The 14,708-nt window shown below is 37.2% G+C and overlaps 1 protein-coding gene across 6 annotated transcripts in view; it reads left to right on the top strand.

Moving 5' to 3' along the window:
- TASOR2 (transcription activation suppressor family member 2) overlaps positions 1-14,708 on the top strand; it is an 81,540-nt gene that overhangs the window by 47,871 nt on the left and 18,961 nt on the right. For 5 of the 6 annotated variants that reach the window (XM_081044642.1, XM_081044638.1, XM_081044641.1 and 2 more), the window contains 5 exons: positions 388-460; positions 555-617; positions 6,611-7,327; positions 10,181-10,423; positions 13,702-14,575. In XM_081044642.1, coding sequence (XP_080900768.1) covers positions 388-460; positions 555-617; positions 6,611-7,327; positions 10,181-10,423; positions 13,702-14,575 — 1,970 coding nt within the window. The remainder of the gene's footprint in view (positions 1-387; positions 461-554; positions 618-6,610; positions 7,328-10,180; positions 10,424-13,701; positions 14,576-14,708) is intronic. The other variant, XM_081044640.1, reaches the window with a different exon arrangement.

Here is a 14,708-nt window from a genome sequence, read left to right as displayed (position 1 = left end):
AGGTCTCATTCCCCTGAATTTGTAGTGGCTAAATGGTAGTAGATTGACTACCTAGGGAGCAGTATGAAATGTAAAGCATCTCAATGAAAAAATGAAAAAAGTCTTTTCTGATGGATTGATTATATAGTTGAACATTATCCTGAAACTAACCCTTAATGTTCTAGTTATATTTAGCCCTAACAGGGCCAAGATTATTTGAGGGCTAACTAAGGAGCTTGCAATTTCTGATACTGGAAGCAAAATTTTCCTGATTCCTATAAACACTAACATTTCAAGATTTTCATTTATTTTGTTTTTTTACTTTTCATGAGCTCAACATTCAGTAAATAGTAGTGTGGTAGAGGGAGGAGAGAATAATTCAATCTTTTTTTTTTTTTAATGTTTAAGGCATTCATCAAATGCTTAGAAGATCGGGGCGTTTTCCTTTTACTTACATCATCAGCCTTAATATCAGAAACAAGTAAGAACAACCTTTTTGAAAAACTGTTTTTAGTATGTTTACTTTTGTTTTATCAGACCAACCTAACTTTTTTTCTGATTCTCATTCTGTGTAGGTTTTGGAGATGAGCAAATGGGTCTACATGGGTTACATTTAGTCCGTTCATCCCTGTCAAGAGGTAAGGGCTCCAGTTCACCAGTTCACATAAATCTGTCACATATTTTTCCATCCTCAACTTACTTAGCCTCTCAACCCTAGTCACTATATTCTTTTTTTAAATAACTCTTCCTTTAACCTCCCTGGTTAATCCTTTGTCCCTTTTCAGGCTGAGGCTTTCCACTGCGCCTCACACCCAGATAACCAGCTATCTACTGACTTCTTGACTTAAGATGTCTCAGATGTTCCCCAAATTCAGCATGTCCAACACTGAATTTACTTGTTAATTGAACAATGGTTGGGAGAATAGTGCTGTAATAACTATATACAGTGACAGATGGTTACTGAACTAATTATGGTGATCACTTTTTTTTTAATTAAATTTATTGGGGTGACAATTGTTAGTAAATTTACATAGATTTCAGGTGTACAATTCTGTATTACATCATCTATAAATCCCATTGTGTGTTCACCACCCAGAGTCAGTTCTCCTTCCATCACCATATATTTGATCCCCCTTAGGTGATCACTTTTTAAGGTATATAAATGTTGAATCATATGTTGTACACCTGAAACTAATATAACATTGTATGTCAACTATAATTAAACATAAATTTTAAAAATAAGTAAAAATTCACCTCAAAAAAATTCCCCACCCTAGCTAAGAGATACTTTTATCGTGTCTACTAAGTTAGTAGGACTCAAGGACTTCACAGATGCAGTTCTCTGTTTGGACTACTTGTCTCATTCCCCCTTATCGCATGAGGATAGGACCAAGAATTGGCTCTTGGGACAAAAAAAATTTACTTGTACAGTAGATAAATAGATAATACAGTATATCTGTGGTATTAAAATTTTAGAGGGCAGTTAGCAAACTAAAGTCTTGGGTTGAGGGGGATAATGACTAAAATCAGAGAAGCACTGACCTAGTCTCTAGTCATTCATATTTGTCATGTGTAGTTTTATTATCACTATTGATTCCCATAACCACACCGACCTCGGTGAGGACCCTTAAGCTTATCATCAATAGAATTTAAATATTTATTTGTGTATTATTTAATGCCTGCCTTTTCTCTTTATTCTACTGTATCCCCACTGCCTCACAATCCTAGGAACATAAAAAATAATGTTTGCTGAATAAATAAAGAATCATTTCTTTTTGTCATATGAGGAAAATTTTCTTCATTGTTTTATAATCATACTCTGTGTTTAATGTATATAGCATTTATAAAGCTACAACCAATACAAAAATGTTTTTAAAGTTGATTTCTTAAAATTGTGTTTACTCAAAGTAGAGAACTGCACTTTCTTGGGCATCACTTTTTTAGACTAAGAAAAGCATTACCAATTATAACAACATAATGTTTTATTTTTTTAAACTGTCTTTTTCAAGCATTCACTATGTGTGGTATTGTACTAGGTATACAGTAATTGATATAGCAGTCCTTAAAATAAGTACTCTTATTATGACCATTTCAAAAATGAGAAAACAGGCAAATTTATCCAAGGTCAAACTGACTCTCGAGCTAGTTTCCAACTCCTATCCCATACTGCCTCCCTCTTCTGTAGGAGCTTTGGCTTCGTGCTTATTTTTAAAGGGAAACTACCACTCACATAAAAAACATTGGTGGTCGTACCATTCATATTGAGCAGCACAGAATTTCTAAACATTGAAGTGTTGTGTTACAGTGTTCATATCCTCCTCTGGTTCATAAGACATGTTTTGTTTGTGGTCGTTCAGAGGGTCACAGCCATGGTTACTTGTTTTAAATTGAGTGATACTTTGTTTAGCAGACTTAAAAAGTTCTTTTACATAGATTTTATAAGTCTATCACAAATCATTCTTGGTTCTGCCTTTCCAAATTCTTGAAATAATGAAGTTGTGTGGAAAAATACTACTTTAGTGTGAACTGTTAGTAGTGCATAAGAACCTTTTTATATTTTATTTTTCTTCACTTGTTACTTTTTAAGTGATAAACTACAAAGAAAGGAATTTTTAAAGTCTAGTCACATGTTTCTGTTTATTCATATTTGTCATTCTATTTCCTAATACCTGCTTGAGTGCAAATGTATTTAGCTAGGACTAACTTAGTGTTTTCTTAATTCTGCAGTTACTTTTACTTTTTAAAAAATGGTGTAATTTATATTTCAGATTAATAGGCGCCAGAGGTCTTTGTTATCTGTGGCTTTTTATTTCTGATAACACTTAAATTTTCTAGAATTTTATTACCCATTTCTCAGTGATGTTTACTCCCCTCTTACTGTTTCCCTTCAGGTTACTGATTTACTGAAAAATTAATATTTTAGTCAAAGAGTGAGCTAGGGAGAGGAAGTGAAACAGAGTAGTCAGTTTAGTTACTTAATTAGTTTTTTATTTTTCAATTACAATTGACATACAATATTGTATTAGTTTCGAGTGTACAACAATTTACGAGGTGATCACTCTGATAAAGCTAGTACCCATCTGACACCATACATAGTTATTACAATTATTATTGACTATATTATTTGTGCTATACAGTACATCCTCATGACCATTTTGTAACTGCCATTGTACTTCTTAATCCCTTTCCCTTTTTCACTCATCTCCCCTACCCTCTTCCCATCTGGCAACCCTTAAAATGTTCTCTGTATCTGTGAGTTTGTTTCTGTTTTGTATGTTCATTTATTTTGTTCATTAGATTCCACATATAAGTGAAATCATATGGCACTTATCTTTGTCTGTCTGATGTACTCCACTCAGCATAATACCCTCTAGGCCCATCCATGTTGTTGCAGATGGCAACATGTTTTTTTATGGCTGAGTAATATTCCATTATATATATATTCTTTATCCATTCATCCATTGATGGACACTCAGCTTGCCTCTGTGTCTTGGCTATTCTGAATAATGCTTCAGTGAACATATGGATGCACATGTCCCTTTGAAGTAGTGTATTGGGTTTCTTTGGATAAATACCCAGAAGTAGGATTATTAGGTCCTTTGTCAATTGTTATAGCCTTTGTTTTAAAGTCTATTTTGTCTGGTATAAGTATTGCTACCCCAGCTTTTTCTTTTTTTTCGGTTTCCATTTTCATGAAATAACTTTTTCCATCCCTTTACTTTAAATCTGTGTGTGTCTTTCGATCTGAAGTGAATCTCTTCTAGGCAGCATAAGTAAGGGTCTTGTTTACTTATCCATTCAGCCCTCCTATGTCTTTTGATTAGAACACTTAATCCATTTAAATTTAAAGTAATTGTTGATAGATAGGTAGTTATTGTCATTTTATTCATATTTTTTATCTTTTCTTCTTCTTAAAGAAGTCCCTTTAACATTTCTAGTAATATAGTTTGGTGGTGATGAACTCCTTTAGCTTTTTCTTGTTTGGGGAGCTCTTTGTCTGTCTTTTGATTCTAAATGATAGCTCTGTTTGGTAGAGTAATCTTGGTTGTCCTTGGAGGTCCTTGTTTTCCATTACTTTGAATATTTTGTGCCAATCCCTTCTGGCCTGCAAAGTTTCTGTTGAGAAATTAATTGACAGTCTTTAGGGAGCTCCCTTGTAGGTAACCAACTGCTTTTCTCTTGCTGCTTTTAAGATTCTCTCTTTGTCTTTAACATTGGCATTTTAATTATGATGTGTCTTGGTGTGGGCCTCTTTGGGTTCATCTTGTTTGAGACTCTCTGCACTTCCTGGACTTGTATGCCTATTTCTTTTGCCAGGTTAGGGAAGTTTTCAGTCATTATTTCTTCAAATAGGTTTTCAATTCGTTGCTCTCTTCTCCTTCTGGTATCCATATGACATAGTTATTGGTACACTTGATGTTGTTCCCAGAGGCCCCTTAAACTATCCTCATTTTGTGGATTTTTGTTTTGTTGTGTTTTATTTTTGCTGGTCTGATAGGGTGTTTTCTGCTACCCTGTCTTCCAAATTATTGGTTCTATGCTCTGCTTCATCTAATCTGCTGATTCCCTCTAATATATTCTTTATGTCTGTTATTGTATTCTTTATTTCTGACTGGGTTTTTTTTATGTTTTTCAATCTCCATGTTTATATTTCCTATCTCTGTTGAAATTCTGACTGAAATCATTTAACATCCTTATAACCATTGTTTTAGACTCTTCACCTGGTATATTGCTTGTCTCCATTTTTAGTTCTTTTTCTGGAACTTTGTTCTGTTCTTTCATTTGGAACATGTTTCTTTGTCTCCCTGTTTTGGCTGCATCCCTGTGTTTGTACGTATTAAGTAGAGCTGCTATGTCTCCCAATCTTAGCAAAGTTTTCTTATGTAAGAGGTGTCCTGTAGGGCCCAGTGGCGCAATCCCCCTGGTCACCTGAGCTGGGTGCTCCAGATATGTCCCTTGTGTGGGTTTTGTGTGCCCTTCTGTTGTAGTTGAGCCTTGGTTGCTGTTTGCCTGTCAGTGGGAGGGATTGACCCTCAGGCTGATTGGTTGTGAGGAGTGGCCATGACTACAGTGGAGGAGTTGGGCTCTGGTGCCTGCCCAGTCTTCCCTTTGGGTGTGTCATCCTAGGGGGGGTGTCACCACAGGCCAAGTTCATCTGTAGCCTGTGCCCTGCCTGGGAGAGGCCAAGCCTTGAACCAAGGCCATGTGCTGCCAATGCCAGGCTTGGGGCTGCTTAGCAAAAGGTATGGGACATACTGAGGCCCAGTGCTGCTTATTTGGAGTTTGTGAACCTTTGAGAGATTTTTGGGAAAGTCTGCAGCATAAGCCAAGACAGGCCATTTGTATGGAAAAGCCACTGGAGGGAGCTTGGGTGGACCTGCAAGTTGGGTGGAGTCTTAGGGAATCACGAGGGCGGGGCTAACAATGTTAGCCATGTTGATGGAAACTCACATGTGGCGGCCGCCTGTGTCTGCACACTGGCAGAGGGAGGGCTCAACAAAAGAACAGTGGCTTCTGCCAGCACTTCTCTTTGGTAGAAGAGGCCCCTCCAGCCCATGCCTGGAAGCCAGACAATTCCGCTCCTCCCTGTATGTCTCTGGTGCCTTTCAAACTTCTGCCCCAGCTGTGGAGCTCAGAGCAAGTGTCCATCAGTGAGTAAGGTTGTGCACTGGCCCTTTAATAGGAATCCCTGGGATTCTAGCTGCTCTTGTCTCACTCAGCCACAGTCTCTGCTGGTTTTCACAGCTAGAAGTTATGGGGACCCCTTTTCCCAGCACTGAAACCCTGGACTGGGGAGCCTGTTCCTCCTCTGGGGGCGCCCTCTGCAGCCGAGATATTCCTCCCACTTTTTAACCACCAGCCTTTTCCATATCTCCACTCCTCCTCCCGGTCTTGAGGTGGCTTCTTCTGTATGTCCTTAGCTGTTGGACTTCTGTTCAGCTAGACTACAGGTGATTTTCTATGATGGTTCTGTAGTTTACTTGTACTTTTGATATATGGTTATGGGAGGATGAAAGCACCAGCGTTTACCTACTCTGCCATCTTGACCAGAAATCTAGTTACTTAATATTTTTTAAAATTTCATTTGATAGAGAATGTGATGAAATTAACACCAATAATTACCATGAGGTTTGTTGGTTACTTAGGGGTTTTATTTTTTCAGTTCAGTTGGTTTGCACTGTAACTTCTTAAAAGAATTTGAAGTAACTTATATAAGGTAGAAATAAAATAAGACATTTTAAAAGCAAAAAGTAGAAAAGCAAATCTGCCAACTCTAAAAGCCAGTGCTATTGCTCTGATGGTGCATTGAGCTCATGCTGAGCTCCTGGTCAGATGAGATGGAACTGGAGGCAGGTCTACCTTCTTCGTTCTACCTAGTGATTGCATTTGAATGATTCTTTTTCAGTTCTCTCTCTGTCCCCACCACAATGTGTGATTGGATTTTATATATATATTCATTAAATGTACCTATAAGTCTTCTGTTAATTTCCTTTTAGATTTTCATTTTGAATACTGTATCATAATTAATCATCCAATAATTTTGTAATCTAAAGCATTTTTTTCTACGTTTTTGTAAAATAAAACAACACCCCAAAATTTCAGGTTTTTAACATGTGTATATATATTTTAGGGCTGAAAGACTTGACTGTTGAAGATGACATCTCATTGAAGGTGATACCTGTTTTACCTGCCCTTAATTGTGCCCTGCTAGAAGCAAAGAAATCATTTACTGAAGAAGGAATCGCTCCAAACACGTTAGTAAAGCGTAGTTTCCAAGAATTGAGCAAGGTAAATAGAAGTCCGTCATTGACTGCTGCTTCTCGGGGTGAAATGAAAGAGACTGCATTCTTCGCCAAACTGTCCAGTGATTTTGACTTGATTCCTCCAGCTGAAAAGTGCCCTGTACAATCTTTAACTCAGTTGAAGTCTTATTTTTCAGACCCTAGTGGGTACATTTTGGAAGTCTCTACTGCATTAGATTTATTGGCAGAGCATCCGCAGTCTCCTTGTATTTCAGATGGAATTTGTGATGCTGGATTTTCCTTAGTTATGACTCCAGATCCTGAATTTCTTGACTCAGAGGCAGAAGTAAGAAAAGAAACTGAAGCAGAAAAGAATTCTGAAGAAATGTTTAGAGCAAGGAAGAGAACTGCGATTCCATTAAATCCAGTATCAAATGTGAGAGTTCAACCGAAGAGAAAGGCGAGCATGCCGCCTGTGGTGCCGAGTAAAAGGGTGAACTTGTGCCGTCCCTTCCCCAAAAGAACTCCTGCTGGAGCAGACAAGGGGTCAGCCTCTCAGGCCACCCTCAAATTAGTTAAAGGACAATTTCCACAAAAAAAAAGAGGTAAGCATGATTCATGTAAATTATTAAATGAGGAGTTAGTGATAAGTATTCTAACACTGTTCCTGTCTGATTATTGTGTATGGCAGCTTGGCAGTATCAGTTAGATGTTTGTTAACATTTCTCTTCAAGTGATTTGTCTGTGTGCGTAAGTTTGAGAAGTACTGACGTTGATAACAGATTAAAATCATGAAACGGGAAAAACGGTAAGATATCGCAAAAGCCCACCCACCAAAAGCTTGTATTTCACTTTATAGTTGCTCAAACTGTCCGTTATTTATGTACCATACTAGAAAGATGGTTATCCAGTTTCTGAGCTATACTCAGACAAATAAAATATAAAAAATAAAATATAAAATCAGGCATACCAACAGCAGCAAAAACTGATAACCTGCTAGTCTGAACATGTATGGGGGGGGGGAGCGAAATGCCTGGCGCCTCCTAAACTAAAACAATCTGCGACAGAATTTCTAATCATTTATGTGTGTCAGAGTTTTAAAAATGGTCACCTGAATTCTGCTGTAGACCTATTGAAACAGAACGTCCAGTGGCCTGGGGACATACGTATTGAAACACTGCCATGTGGTTTTGTTGCCCCCTGAAAATTGAATGAGTCTAGAGTCATTTAGCGTGTAGTCAAATAAATGCACAGAACAATGAACAACGCGATTTTGGCTTAGAGTCATCTCAGATTATGAGTAGTGTGTTTTGTTGAAAAGTAGGGAACTATATGCTATGTGATCCCATAGAGCAGGGGTCAGCAAACTGTGCCCACAGGGCCCCTGAAGCACTTACCTGTTGTCTCCGGGTACTTCACACTCTGCAGGCAGAGGTGAGTGCTTGTGATGGGGAACATACAACCTTCAACACTGAATCTATGTATTGTCTGGCCCTACACAAAAAAGGTTTGCCAATCCTGTCCATTGTACTTTGATTCTAGATGATTAAGGTTTTATCCTGTGGTTCAACAAATAGTTATTCCTGGCCTGTTAAACAGTTTGAGAAATTGTGTGTGTGTGTGTGTGTGTGTGTGTGTTTAGGAGCGTGGTAGAAAGAATGGCAATAGAAGGCAGTGAATCAAACTATACAGCTATTTACAAATAAATTTCAGGCCAACCAGATTGAGTTTCTGCTCTGTGTGTACCAGTTTACTTTAAGATACTGAATAAATTATATGTGATTCAACATATATGTTGTCACTGTTTCTCAAATATTTTAATTTCATCCACTATAAGAAATGTTTATATTATAGTCTAGTACACACAAATTCATACATGACTAAAACAAAAATTTCTAGAAACATTTACCCTGTGTGTAATACAATCTGATATTTTCTATTCTATTCTGTTTCATTCTTTTAAGAAAGAATTCTGGTTGAGACCCATTATTTTACAGTCACCAGTGGCTTATGGCATGCAGCTTAAGAAACATGGCACGGTGTGATACAGCTGGCAGGAGAGTCCTTGCTGCTGGACTCCCTGGTGTCTCTTGGTTCTGTATTTCCTCCCACCACCTTGGTTGTGAGAGAGCTTCCCTTCCTGCAGGTGCAGATGCTAAAGACTTCCCCTAGGTCTTGGTCATCTCATCTTTTTATTTTCTCAATTTAGTCTCTTAACTGTTTTCCTGCTTGATTTATAGTCTTAATTTGCTTATTTCCTTTCTTCATGCTAAAAATTTTAGAAAATGTTAACTACTGGAATGAGAAGTCTTATTCCTTGAAGAAATCAATATGCTGCTTTACCTGTAATAGTTTAGGAAGGAGGAAAATAATTATACCCAGGGAAATGTACATTAAGAGATTCTAAAGCTCTTCTTAAACCACTTCTTTCTCTAACCCCCAAAAGAATGAAATGAAATTGGTCTCTTTTCTACATTTCACTAACAGTCATCAAAATTTCTTAAACTGTTCAGTATCATGTTTCCTGTTCTCAGAAATAGTTTTCTGTATAATATAATTTTAAAATATTTGCCAACATTCACATGTGTGATTATTCTGTGATACTTTTGGGGCTAAAGTTTTTAGTGGGAATAGCTGAAATTCTACAAAGTCAATGGGGAAAAAAGTTTTTTAAGTATTTTCAATGCTTATTAGTATTAGTATTTTATTAATATTTTTCTAAACTCTCAAAACATTGAAACACTTTCTGTTGTGTTACATAAGCAGGTAGTCAGTACGTGTTTCCCTCACGTACCTCCATCTTTTGCTATTTCCTTCCTTTCATGTGAGAAGCAAAGCTGAGCATTTTATAGATCAGCAATTATAATAGATTGGTAGGAAATTAAATCAGGTAAAGACTGTCCAGTGTACTTTTTTCTTTCTTATCTTAAAAGATGATTCTTTGGATGATACTAAGACTTTGATGTTTAGGGGTAGTAAAGTGAAATATCGTAAGATGGCTCTTTGTGAATAGATAATCTCTTCTCCGCCGTGTGATTACCGCTTAAACACACCAGCCTACAGGACTGAGCTGCCTGTGTGTATTGAATTATCCGCCTCCCAGGGCTGGGGACTGGCACATTCAGCCTGGCCTGCCACATCAGTCAGGGAAGATTATGGAGACTTTTTTAAAAAATTAAGTCATACCTTGTTTTTATAAAGTTTTTACTCTGATATTTTTCTCCTTCACCTGGTAGGATATAGACCAACACTTAGCAAGTTCGTAATTGTGTATTTATATGAGAACTTTTAACTCTTGCTTTGTAAAAAAAAAAAAAAATCTTTTAATGAAATACCCCAAATTTTACATTTTATTCTTCATTACTAAAGTTACCCCCTACAAAAAAAAAAATTGATGAAAAGCTATGCTAATATCTGAGCCTCAAAGCCCTTAAAAAACGGTGTCTTTTCTACATAAGGTGCTGAAGTGCTGACTGCACAGTTTGTACAGACAACCAAATTGGATAGGAAAAACCAAGACGTTCCTATTTCTAAAGATGTTCCAGTTGCCACGAGTGCTAAAAGGGCAAGGAAACAAAAGAGATCTCCCGTCAAAACTGTTCCAAGGGCTAAGCCACCTGGGAAGAAGTCACCACAAAAACCGAGGGTACATGTAGTGAAAGGCAATAAGAATCCCAGAATCAGAAAGCAGCCACAATCTGGTAAGAAATACTCTTCCTGTAAATTTTAACACCACAATCCAGAAAATAAAGATTACAAAATAGTGTGTGGAAATAACAAGAACAGTTAAAATCTATCAACAATTCTTGCTGTATTCTTTAGTTTCGACACTAACAGGACAAAGTAACTTGGTTTCCTACTGTAAATAAATTAGGAAAGTACAGATACAGCTTCAAATATCAAAAAATAGACTTACTTTTTAGTTTGTGTAAAACCTGAGCATGAACTGTCTGCAAAGGTTATAAATAGCCTCTTTTATGTCTAAATGCACAAGCAAGTAGCATTATCTGGCAGTATTTTTCAGGACCATGATCAGTTATAAAAAGTAAGATTAAGTTTATTTATCCAGAGGCAACTGTAAAGAGATTGTTCAAAATAGTAATTCAGAATCTTCTATTTGGTTTTAAAAGGCATTCAATTAACTTTAAAAGCAGTTTTACTTTCCTAATTTTGCTTAAGTAATGAAGTCTAGTTATGAGAACAAACAACTGACTAGTTCTACATTTCCAGCTGCTAGACACATCCTCTTTGCTTGCAGTCCATCGTCACTACAGACTTTACTTCTGAAACTTTTCAGAAACACTTAACTTTTCTCCCAGCTCCATCTCCCTTCTTAAATTTCCTCTTTCTGTGTATAGTGTAATTCTTTCAGTCTGCAAAATCTATGCATTTTACTTTATCTCTGGTATTGAGTCCTCATGTGTTGTATGTATGTTTTTTTAAATTTGTTTTAACAAAAGCTTCATTTCCTCATACCTTTATAGTTCTCTCTGTTTTCTGTCTAAGCTCCCTCATCTATTTTCAGATTTTTTTTTTTAAATCTTACATTTAGTGGAAATTCAGAGAAAGAAGCTATGGTTTTGTTGGGGTGAACTTGGTGTTTTTCTGATTTTCTTTAATATTGTTTTATGACTGAAAAAATTTCAAAAGCTCATCGTGTCATTCTAAAACCCAGTGTCACAGTTTTGGCATCCACACCAAATGTAAACTCTCTTGCTTGTCTCTCAAGGCAATTCATAATGTGGTCTCACCCCACGTGTCCATATTTCTCTCCTGCTCTTGCCTAACGGGGCCCTTCCTTGCCAGGCACGCAGTGCGCCCCACTTGCATCACACCTCGTTTTAGTCCTGTGCCCTCCCCTCTTCGTCCAGATCCTGCGCAGCTAAGGCACCTCCGCAGTGAGACATTTCCTTCTGCTCTGATCTTCTCTGATCTCTCTTTTCTCTCATTTCCTTTTGGGTTTTTGAGAACATTCTAGAATTAAAGTCATACTATTTTCCAATCATTTGATGTGTCTTGGTCCTGTCTTTTCCAATTAGTTTATAAGCGTTATGAGCATAGAATGCCTGTATTCTTAGCCTTGTTATTTGAATTCTTTGTATTCAGTTGGCTCTCACATGGAGACTAATTGATTAATGGGAAGGAGTTGTGCAGTTGGGTATTGGCAGAAAAATGAGCCCAGAAAATGAAGAGTTTTCAAAATGTGTATTCAAAAGTAGGCTTCTTTGTATTGCAAATGTCTGTCCATATAGTGCAGCCGTGTTCCAAGTTAAAATGTTAGATTACCTACCACCTTTTTTGTTTTTAACACTAAATTAAAACCTTATTGAATAAAGAACACTCTCCAGAACACATGATCTGATGGACTAGGTTTACATTGTTTACCACCTTTTAAAGAGATTATTTAATCTCTTAATTTTTCTTTTATTTCTTAATCATCTATATTAACCTGTTTCATTTCTTATACTTGAAATATTAGAGTTTAAGAAGGCTCATTTTGTTAAAACTGAAATTAATGGTTTCCTGTCCTTTCTATAGTTCTCAATATAGTTCTTATTCATGGAACTTATATATATATATTTTTTTATAATTTGGCATTATCTTACCTGTATGTCTTAAAAGACACAGATTACTGGTATTGTATTTTTAATTGATTGAGAACAATTAAACAAGGTAGTAATTAAATGATTTATCTGAGACTACACATTAAAACTGAACCCGTTTTCTTGACTTCAATACAGTATTATTTGTATGAACTTTATTTATAGGTGATATTCTGTAAGAGCCATAATCTTCACAGAGGTAAAATGAAAGTAGTGTCAATAAACATATAGATCATAAAATGAATTTCATGTTTCCAATACACCCATGGGGCTGAGATGACTCTGCTTTGGGTCAGTTTGGGTCACTGCGTTTCACCAAGCCCCCTTGGGTTTTGCTGCTTTAAATAAAAACTGGACAGTGGCTGATTAATTTAATTTTACTTGCCCCACCATATGCACACACCTTTCTCATTCTGTTTGATGAACTCTTAGGCCAAAGTTTTCTTCTTCTTTTTAAATGGATCAGTCATTGGCTTTATAGGCAGGTTGATAATTTACTCCAGACTTGCTACTATTAATTACTAAGGGGAGCACAGTTGGCTTTTCTGTCCACCAGCCACTTGCTATAAGGAATGGTTGCCTAGTATGGTGAACTTTGTCCTTCATCATAACCACTTTTAAGAATTTATGTCCTGAGAATGCAAGTAAACCACTTGAGAATGCCATTTTTCTGATTAAAGGCAAATGGATAGACTGGATTATCTGCAGAGAGGAGAATTGTCAGTAGACAAGGAGATTTGCTATCTTGCAGATAGAGGAAATATTTTCAGTGCAGAAAGAAAGTTTTAAATGGTGACGAACTCAATTAGCGATTCTGAATACTTGTATAACTATCTTATTTTTCATTCGTATCATTACATGTTATAATTAAACATCAATATTGTCAAAATCATCTCTATTTTGAACTTAGGTGATTAATCACTTAAGGGACATGATTTCTAAGAAAGTATGTTAACATACTGTAATATACAGTTCGAACAGAAATTCTTGTATTTGCCCTAGATTGTAAGCTTTATGAGGGCAGGGCTCTTATTTTCTTTTTTTTTGTTTTTATTTTCTGCTCTTTGTATATTCCTTTAGCTGAGCAGGATGTCTTGTGTGTATTCAGTACATGCATTTTTGAAGGGTGATTTCTTATTAAATTAATATACATATTCCTTAGGACTTTTCCTCCGGTAAATACATTATAATAGATCTGAGAGCTGGAAGAGACTTCAGTCTGATAGGAAAATTTTGATGTACAGTCTATATGCAATATCAAGAGGTTTTTCTTGACTATATTGACTTAATCATTGATTTTCACTAAACCATCGTAATATGGAAAAGAATTAATTACATGGAAATCAAATGGTGTCTGTTTTTCTTTTATGTGGAAGCCCAAGAAGAAACCACTTCACAGCTTCAATCAGAAATTGCATCAGATGGGCAAGAAGATGTTAACATAAATACAGTTCAACCGGAAAATATCACGGTGGCTCAGAAAGACCCAGCTGAGAACTCCATTGCCAACTGTGACTCCCAGGCCTTAAATCTGTTAGCTGACCTAGCATTAAGCGCTGCTTCCTCTACCGCTCCATCACCTGAGCCCAGAAACCTTCCCCACTCCTCTGAACTGCCACAAAACGATGTTTTACTTTCTCAAGAACATTCTCTGAGCAGTGCATCTGACCATGAATATCATAGAGGAGTTAAAAGTCAAAAAAGTGAACTGTTACCCGAGCCCTCCTCTGAGAAGAGTAATCCAACATCAAACTTCGCTGTCAGCCAAGAGGAAGAGAGCTTGGCTCCTGGTAGCGAGGCCCCTGTACAATCCCAGGCGGCACTTCCTGAGGAAACACTAGAGACCTGCGGTGCAAGCCAGAGCTCTTTTGTTGCTGTGGAGCATTCGTATGCGCTGCTCCTTGCAGAACATTCAAAGAAGCTTCTACAGCAGAGAGGGGTACCAGGCCCTGCCTTTGCCAAGAATGGCACAAAAGGCCCAGAAGCAGGAACCCCAGTGGGAAAAGTAATGCCATTTCGGCATCAGCAGAACACCTCCCCTTTGCAGAAGCTTTCTGAGGTCCCGCTACTCAGGCGTAAGAGCAGGTTGCTGTCCTCCAACCTGAGAAACGCTTACTGTTCTCATACTGTGTTCAGCTGTGACGGCTCTTTTAAGGTTACTTTCAAATGTGAGACAAACTATGTATTCAGCTTAGACAGCAAATACACCAACAACCCACTGGAGAAAACTGTCCTAAGAGCATTACATGGGTGAGTAGGAGTGGCACTTGATGCAAATGGGTAAATTTCCTATTGAGATAAGTGGAGTGTGCAAGGAGGCTTGTGCCTAACTTTGGAGAAGGAGAGAGCAGTATTGTTTGTAAATCCAGTGACTGGCTAATAA

This window comes from Rhinolophus hipposideros (genome assembly GCF_964194185.1).
Source record: "Rhinolophus hipposideros genome assembly, chromosome: 1".
Classification (NCBI taxonomy): domain Eukaryota; kingdom Metazoa; phylum Chordata; class Mammalia; order Chiroptera; family Rhinolophidae; genus Rhinolophus; species Rhinolophus hipposideros.
This window is presented reverse-complemented; position numbering and strand designations above follow the sequence as displayed.